Raw genomic sequence first — 8,707 nt, forward strand, 5'->3', positions numbered from 1 at the left:
TAAAAAAAAATTGCCCCTCATGTTTTTTTAAAATCTTTCTCTTCTCACCTTAAAAATATACCCGAGTCTTGAAATACCCCACCCTAAAGAAAAGTCACCTGCCGGTCACCTTATCTGTACCCCTCATTATTTTATAAACCTCTATGAGGTTACCTCTCAATCTCTCATTCTCCAGTGAAAAAGGTCCCAGCCTATCCAGCCTCTCCTTACAACTCAAACCCTCCAATCCCAGCAACATTCTGGCAAATCTCTTCTGAACCCTCTCTAGCTTAATAATAACCTTCCTATAACACGATGAGAGCTGGACACTGTACTCCAGAAAAGGCCTCACCCACATGACCTCAACATGACACCCCAACTCCTAATTCAAGAGTCTCAGCAATGAAGGCAAGCATACTAAATGCCTTCTTAACCACCCTGTCTAAATAGTCATAGACATGTACAGCACAGAAACAAACCATTCCATCCAAATCCTCCATGCCAACCAGGTATCCTAAATTAATCTAGTCCCTTTGCCCGCATTTGGCCCATATCCCTCTAAATCTTTGTATTCATATACATGTCCAGATGCCTTTTACATCTTGTAATTGTACCAGTTAAATCACTTCCTCGATAGTTCAGTCCATACATGCACCACCCACTGCTTCAGAAAGTTGTTCCTTAGGTCCCTTTTAGACCTTTCCCCTCTCACATTAAACCTATGCCCTTTAGTTTTATGCGATACAAACTTCAAAGAATTATGTACCAGAACTCCTAAGACTCTTTCTACAACACTGTCCAAGGTCCTACTTTTAATTGAATAAGTCTTGTCTTTGCTTGTTTTACCGAAATGCAATACCTTGCATTTTTCCAAATTAAACTTCATTTGCCACTCTTCAGCCAATTGACCAAACTCATCAAGATCTCTATACCACCAATTTTGGTGTCATCTGCAAACTTAACCTTGACCTTGCTTTCTATATTCTCATCTAAATCATTTACATAAATGAAAAACAAAAGTGATCTTGCACCGATCCCTTGCAAATTTATTATGAGGTATAACTTCTCAATAAAATTAAGCCTCACTCATAATCTTAAAATAGTATGCCTAAATCTCAGGATTTTCTTGACATGTCCACCACCAGAAAATGAGTCTCTTTTTTCACCTCCCACTAAAGAATGCAAAACAAATACAGATGGAGCAACTCAAGCCCAGGTACCCAAATCCCAGCCATGTCTGAAACCTGCCATTGTTATACCCTTCAATGCATTAATTTTCATTTAGTAAAATATTAAAAATAATTTAGTGGACAATTATGGCTAGAGGGCTGCATTGGTGCAGTGAGACTTCAGATAGGTTCTACTGCTTTCCTACCATTTTATCTTATGCTCCAAACTACCCTGACAGCATCCAACCTGACTTGACCCGAACTGCCATCAGCCCAAATGTTTGACCAAAGATCTCAAAATATTTGACATCTGGCACACTTTGTTCCCAAGGCTGCTAGATTTGAGGTACTATAATTGGTTTCATTCAGTCCTGTTCATATGCTGCTGATCAAAGGACCAATTCCACTCCACAACCAAATTTTATGTTGGGTTCTCTACTCCCTCACCCAAAAGTCACGTTTGCACATTGCTCATAATGCTTTCAGTGATGTTTGTTGTGCCAACCAAAATAACACAATACTAGTCCCTCCAGCATTTACTTGATCCCTCCTTGCCCACTTATCCCATATTTTATAATTAGAGTAATAGACATGTTCAGCACATAAACAGACCCTTCGGTCCAACTCGTCCATGCTGGTATCCTAAACTAGTCTAGTCCCATTTGCCAGCTTTTCGCCCATAACTCTTTAAATTCTTAAACAGATAATGCGTGCTTGCAATGCTCAGGCCACAATGGCATTATTTTAGCTGCATGTTGCATGAGGTAATTTTTGTTGACCTTTCTAATTAACCAAAAAGGAAGTATTGAGCTCTCATGGTCAGTTAGAAATTCTCTCTTTGGTGTAGAAACACAACTAATAAAAAGGACTAAAATCTGAAGAAACTCAAAGAACTTAACATTATCACTTTTGTTCAGTTGTTATCATAAAACTAAACTAAGAGGCAGAGTTTGGCAGCCATAACAGCAGCTTTCCTTTGAAAGCAAACAGAAAATGCTGAAAACACTTAGGCTTGGCAGCATCTATGGAAAGAGGAACAGTTAACATTTCTGGTCTGTGGCTTTTCATCACACTTTGATTTAAAATGTTAACTTCCTTTCTATCTCCACAGATGCTGTTGGATGCTACAAGCATTTTTGGATTTTACTGCAGATTTCCAGCATGCACAATATTTTTTTTCTACTTTGTTTGGAACCTTTATTTAAAGCATTTCAGGTGGAATAATATTGTTTCTAATAGAGAGCTGTGACCTCTAATATATCAAACAAATCACTGATGAGGCTTATACACCACCATCAATTGAAACACGTAAAATTCCTAAGTGTTTGACAAATTAGATAGAGAAAAGCTTCCTTTCCCTTTGCTGGGGAATCTACAGTTTGTGGACAGTGTCATGAACTTTTGCTTCTGGAAGTCACTGCTATGCATGGACCTCTGGTGCCTGTACAGCTGGGAAGAAAATTAGAGGGAAGGCTGCTCAGAGGGTATGAACCTTTTGGAATTTCTATATCACAGAACTGTTTATACTCTGTAATTGAGTTTATTCAGACAGTGGTTGGTACATTTTTGGATATAAGGGAACACAGGGTAGGAGGCTGAAGCTGAGGTACAAGAGCCTGAAAGTTTGAATAAATCATGTAAACCATACTTGACTAACTTTAAAATTTGAAAGCAGGGTCCAATTTCAGCTTTCTACACCAAATCAGTTCACTTCCAAGAGTTTGTCTCTTGGCTTGTAAAATTGCTAGTGGACATCACTGTAAAAGTCTGAAGCATGGATAGCAGTTTCGAATAACCCAAAGTTTGTGAAGATGAGCATGGAGACAACAAAAATAAGAGAACGACGTTGCCTTTACATAGTACCTTTCAGAATCTGAGGACATCCCAAACAGTTTACAGCCATGAACTGTCATTGCTACTAAGTACTTATTACTAGGAAAGGTGTCAGCCAGTAGGGAGACAGGAAAAAAGATCCCATTGCAAAATGGCACACAGCAAGATCCAAATGACAAATTGGGACACAGTTAAGATCCGGTAGCTAAAGGGCATACGGCAAGATCCCGCAGCCCAGATTACTCAAACAACAATCCGACAACGATCATATTATAAACTGTCCTTACTGATGTTAACTGAGAATAAAACTAATGCCAGGACTCCCGGTTCCCCCACCGCTCCCCTTCCAGCAGTGGCCCCTGCACCTCTCACACTCCCCCGGCCACAACAGGCGGGGCCTTCGGGGTAAAGTCTCGGCCGACAGCGCCTGATTGCCGAGCTTGGTCCCGCCCCGCGGTAACTCTCCCTCCTCCCGGCCCGCTTCCGGAGCCCTCCCCTCCTCCTCCTCCTCCTCGCCGTACGCTGCCGGTCTCTCACCTCATCCGTGTCCCGGAGCGGGATCTCGATGGATCCGCGCGACAGCATCGCGGCCTCTCTAACCCCGGAGCCAGGGCCCAGAGTCTGCATCCGGGGCACGGTGCGGGCACCGGAAGCCGCTGGGGGGAAGGGGGTGGTACCAAGTGAGCGAGTTCCAGTGGGGTTACCACATGGAGGTGTGTGAAGGAAAAATTGTATGTAAGATAAATAATGTTTGCATTCAGTGGAAGAAGTTGAAGTCGGTCAAACAGCCTCTTGGACCTGTTTTAAAATTCAGTTATATCAAACCTTGGTCTCAGCTCTACTTTTCTGAATGTAATCTATAAACTTTAGGAATAAAGGAGGCCATTCAGCCCTTCGAGGATATTTGCCTTCATTGTTCAGACCATTGAGTATAGGAGTTGGGATGTCAGGATATTGATGAGGCCACTTTTGAAGTAGACCTACTGTTCTGGTCGCCCTGGTATAGAAATGATATGAAATTGGAGAGGGTGCAGAAAAGATTTACAAGATATTAGCGGGACTGGAGGATTTGAGTTATAATAAGAGGCTGGAACTTTCTTCACTGGAGCATAGGAAGTTGAAGGGTGACCTTGTAGAGGTTTATAAAATAATGAGGGGCATAGATAGGTGAGTAGCAAATGTATTTTCCCTAGGAGGGGGGAGTTTAAAACTAGAGGTCATAACTTTAAGGTGAGAGGAGAAATTTAAAAGGGACCCGAGGGGCAACTTTTTCACACATGCACAATGTTATGTGGAATGAACTGCTAGAGGAAGTGGTAGATGTCTCTATCTCAGTATCTTTTCACACATTGGAGGCTCAGGTAGTGCCATTGGGAAAACAGGTAGCATAGTGACATTTGTGAGTGTGGTATCCCTGTGTGGCACCTTTAGTTTACATGCATGTCATAACACTGAACCTACTCCAAACACAATGGTCAGGATTCAAGAATGGACTTTGACTGGTGACCTTTGTTACCTTTTGAATTGACTATTCCAAAGCACTCCTGGTGACCCTTCACATTTAACCTTCCCTAAACTAGAAGTCATTCAAAGTTCTGCTACCCATGATCTTACTCAGACCAAATTAAATTTATCTATCATGCCTGTACTCAATTACCTTCTGGTGAAACAAGTGAATTTTAAAACTCTCATCCTTGCTTTCAAGTTTTTCTATTGCCCTCAGCCCTCATACCTCTCATCTTCTCCAGCCCGAGAACTTCCAAGATACCTGTGCTCCTCCAATTCAGGTATATTAAACATCCATGATTTTAATGGTTCCACTATTGGTGGCTGTATTTTTAAGTTCATACGCACTCAGTTCTGGAATTCACTCCTTAAAGTTCCATGGCTTCTACTCCTCTTTCATCCTTGAATTCATAAACCTTCCTGCCTCAGTTGACCGATTGTCTCTGCCTGCACCTTTCCCACTGAACTCCTCTCCTAAGACCATAAGACATAGGAGTAGAAATTAGGCCATTCAGCCCATCAATCTGCTCTGCCTTCAATCATGGCTGATAAGTTTCTCATCCGATTCTTCCTGTAACCTTTGATACTCAAGAACCTATCTGTCTCAGCCTTAAATATATTCAATGACCTGGCCTTCACAGTCTTCTGTGGCAATGAATTCCATTCATTCATCACTCTGGCTGAAGAAGTTTCTCCTCATCTCAGTTCTAAAAGGTCTTCCCTTTACTCCTAGGCTATGCTGTTGGTCCTAAGCTTTCCTATTAATGAAAACATCTTCCCAACATCCACTCTGTCCAGGCCATTCAATATTCTGTATGTTTCAATTAGATTCACCCCCATCCTTCTAAACTCCATCGAGTATAAACCCAGAGTCCTCAAACGATCCTCATACATTAACCTTTTCATTCCTGGGACCATTCTTGTGAACCGCTTTTGAATGCACTCCAGGGCCAGTACATCCTTCCTGAGATATGGGGCCCAAAACTGTATACAAAGCTCCAAATGTGGTCTGATCAGAGCCTTATAGAGCCCCAGAAGTACATCCCTGCATTTATATTCAAGTCCTCTCAAAATAAATGCCATCATTGCATTTGCCTTCCGAACTACTGACTCAACCTGCAAGTTTATCTTGAGAGAACTCTGGAGAATCCTGGACGAGAACTCCCAAGAGTCTTTGCACTTCAGACTTCTGAATTTTCTCCGCATTTAGAAAATAGTCCATGCCCCTATTCTTCCTACCAAAGTGCATGGCCTCACACTTTCCCATGTTGTACTCCATTGGCCACTTCTTTGCCCACTCTCCTAACCTGTCCAAATCCTTCTGCAGCTTCCCTGCCTCCTCAATGCTACCTGTCCATCTGCCTATCTTTGTATCGTCTGCAAACTTAACCAGAACGCCCTCAGTTCCTTCATCTAGATCTTTAATGTATAAAGTGAAAAGTCCCAACACTGAGCCTTGCGGAACATCACTTGTCACTTATTGCCATCCTGAGAAGGACCTTTTATCCCCACTCTTTGCTTTCTGCCAGACAACCAAGCTTCTATCCATGTTAGCACCTTGCCTCTGACACCATGGGCCCTTAGCTTACTCAGTAGACTCCTGTGCAGCATCTTGTCAAAGGCCTTCTTGAAGCCCAGGTAGATAATATCCATTGGCTCTCCTTGGTCTAACCTGTTCATTACTTCCTCAAAGAATTCTAGAAGAGTTGTCAGGCATGGCCTCCCCTTGATGAAACCATGCTGTCTTTGCCATATTTTACCATATACTTCCAAGTGTTCAGAAGTCTCATCCTTCAGAATGGATTCCAGGATCTTACCCATGACTGAGGTTAGGCTAATTGGGTCTGTCATTTTTCATCTTTTGCCTTACTCCCTTTTTAAATAGAGTTGTCATGTTAGCGATTTTCCAGTCCTCTGGAACCGTTCCTGATCTAGTAATTTCTGAAAGATCACCACTAACACTTCCAGTATCGCTTCAGTGATCTCCCTCAGAACTCTGGGTGGAGTCCATCTGGTCCAAGTGATTTATCCAACTTCAGGCCATTCAGTTTTTCTAGCATCTTGTCCTTGGCAATGGCCACCAACGTAGTTCTGCCTGACTTATCTTGAGTCTTATCTTGACTCCATCCTGTCCTCATTTGGTCCAGGAACTCCCCACCTACGTTCGGGACACAACCCAAGGCCCTCCACCTTTTCCACAACTTTGAATTCTCCAGCCCCCAATACCTCATCTTCACCATCGACATCTAGTCTCTCTACATCTGTATTTCCCATGAGGAGGGCCTCAAAGACCTCTGTTTCTTCCTCTCCGATAGACCCAACCAGTCCCCCTCCACCAACACTCTCAGCTTCTCCCTTAATAACTTTTCCTTTCAATCCTCCCGCTTCCTACAAGCCAGCTGGGTGGCTAGGGGTAACCACATTAGTCTGAGCTATGTCTGCCTCTTCGTAGGATACATGGAACGGTTTTTCTTCCACAGCTACACCAGCAGCATCCCCCACCTTTTCCACCGCTACACTGATTAATATATCGGCACTGCCTCATGCTTCCACAAGGAACTAAAGTTAATCTATTTCACCCACATCTTCCATCCTTACCTCAAATTCACCTGGACCATCTCTGACACTTTCTCCTGGACCTCTCTGTCGCCATCTCCGGCAACTGACTCAGCACTGACATCCATTTCAAACCCACCGACTCCCACAGATACCTTGGCTAGTCCTCCTCCCACCTCCAATCCTGCAAAAATGCAATCCCTTACTCCCAATTCCTCCGCCTCCACCACATCTGCTCCCAGAATGAGCAATTCCACTCCATAACATCCCAGATGTCCTCCTAGTTCAAGGACCGTAATTCCCCACTTCCCCCACATGATCAACAATGCCCTCAACCGCATCTCCTCCATTTCCCACACCTCTGCTCTCAAACCGCACGCCCCCACCACCCACAATAAGGATAGAGTCCTCCTCATCCTCACATTCCAGGCAACCAATCTCCAAATCCAGCACATAAACTCCACAATTTCTGTCCCCTGTAAGCTGACCCCACCACCAAAATTATATTTCCCTCTCCATCTCTATCCGTTTTCCTTCTGTTCCCAGTGCAACTTCCTTGTTTGGTTCACAATCCCAACCAAGCTCTCCTCCACACCTGACACTTTTCCCTGCAGCCGCAGGAGTTTGCAAAACCTGCCCTCACATCTCTCCTCCTACCTTGGTCCAAGGCCCCAGAGAATCATTTCAAGTCCGGCAGAGATTCACATGCATTTTCTCTAACTTGATTTATTGCATCTGTTTCTCCTGATATGGTCTCCTCTACTTCGAAGAGACCGAGTGCAAACTTGGGGACCAGTCAGGGAACATCTATGATTTATATGCTCCAGTGAACCCCATCTTCCGGTTGCCAGCCATTTTAACTCCCCCTCCCAACTCCCAAGACGGTGGGCCTCCTCCACCATCAAAATAAGGCGGCATACAAACTGGAGGAAGAACACCTCATCTTCAACTTGGGAGCTTACAACCATATGGCCTTAACATAGAATTCATGAGCTTTCAAATCTCCCTCATCCCAGGTCCAGCCTACCCTCTCTGTCTCTCGCCTTTGACTTGATCTAACCTATCTCCCTTCCTTCCCATCTATCCACTTCACCCTTCCCACTGACCAATCACAATCACCTGCATCTACCTATGCCATCTGACCTACCATCTCCCCAACGGGCGGCACGATGGCAACAGTGGTTAGCACTGCTGCCTCACAGCGCCAGAGACCCGGGTTCAATTCCCTACTCAGGCGACTGACTGTGTGGAGTTTGCACGTTCTCCCCGTGTCTGCATGGGTTTCCTCCGGGTGCTCCGGTTTCCTCCCACAGTCCAAAGATGTGCAGGTCAGGTAAATTGGCCATGCTAAATTGCCCGTAGTGTTAGGTAAGGAGTAAATGTAGGGGTATGGGTGGGTTGCGCTTCGGCGGGGCAGTGTGGACTTGTTGGGCCGAAGGGCCTGTTTCCACACTGTAAGTAATCTAATCTAATCTAATCTAATCTAAACCCCTCACCCTCCCTCTATTTATTGACGTGTGATCTGCTGTGCTTTTTCCAGCTCCACACTTTATCCATGATCCTTCAAGTAAAATGTTTAACTCTATTGAATGTTTTACTTGAAGGCTTCAGCACCCCAGAAAATCCTGGGGCACGTTTCTAGAATTTTGATAAATATACAGCAG

The 8,707-nt window shown here is 44.0% G+C and overlaps 1 protein-coding gene across 2 annotated transcripts in view; it reads right to left on the minus strand.

Moving 5' to 3' along the window:
• The window catches only part of ctr9 (CTR9 homolog, Paf1/RNA polymerase II complex component), a 60,705-nt gene extending 57,078 nt beyond the window's left edge, over window positions 1–3,627 (minus strand). Inside the window, exon 1 of one of the 2 annotated variants that reach the window (XM_043705682.1) lies at window positions 3,519–3,626. In XM_043705682.1, coding sequence (XP_043561617.1) covers window positions 3,519–3,608 — 90 coding nt within the window. In that variant the 5' untranslated portion in view covers window positions 3,609–3,626. Of the gene's footprint in view, window positions 1–3,518 lie in introns of both variants that reach the window. The other variant, XM_043705683.1, reaches the window with a different exon arrangement.
• Between the last annotated feature and the right edge of the window lie 5,080 nt (window positions 3,628–8,707).

Source organism: Chiloscyllium plagiosum, chromosome 16, assembly GCF_004010195.1.
Source record: "Chiloscyllium plagiosum isolate BGI_BamShark_2017 chromosome 16, ASM401019v2, whole genome shotgun sequence".
NCBI classification, from domain to species: Eukaryota; Metazoa; Chordata; class Chondrichthyes; order Orectolobiformes; family Hemiscylliidae; genus Chiloscyllium; species Chiloscyllium plagiosum.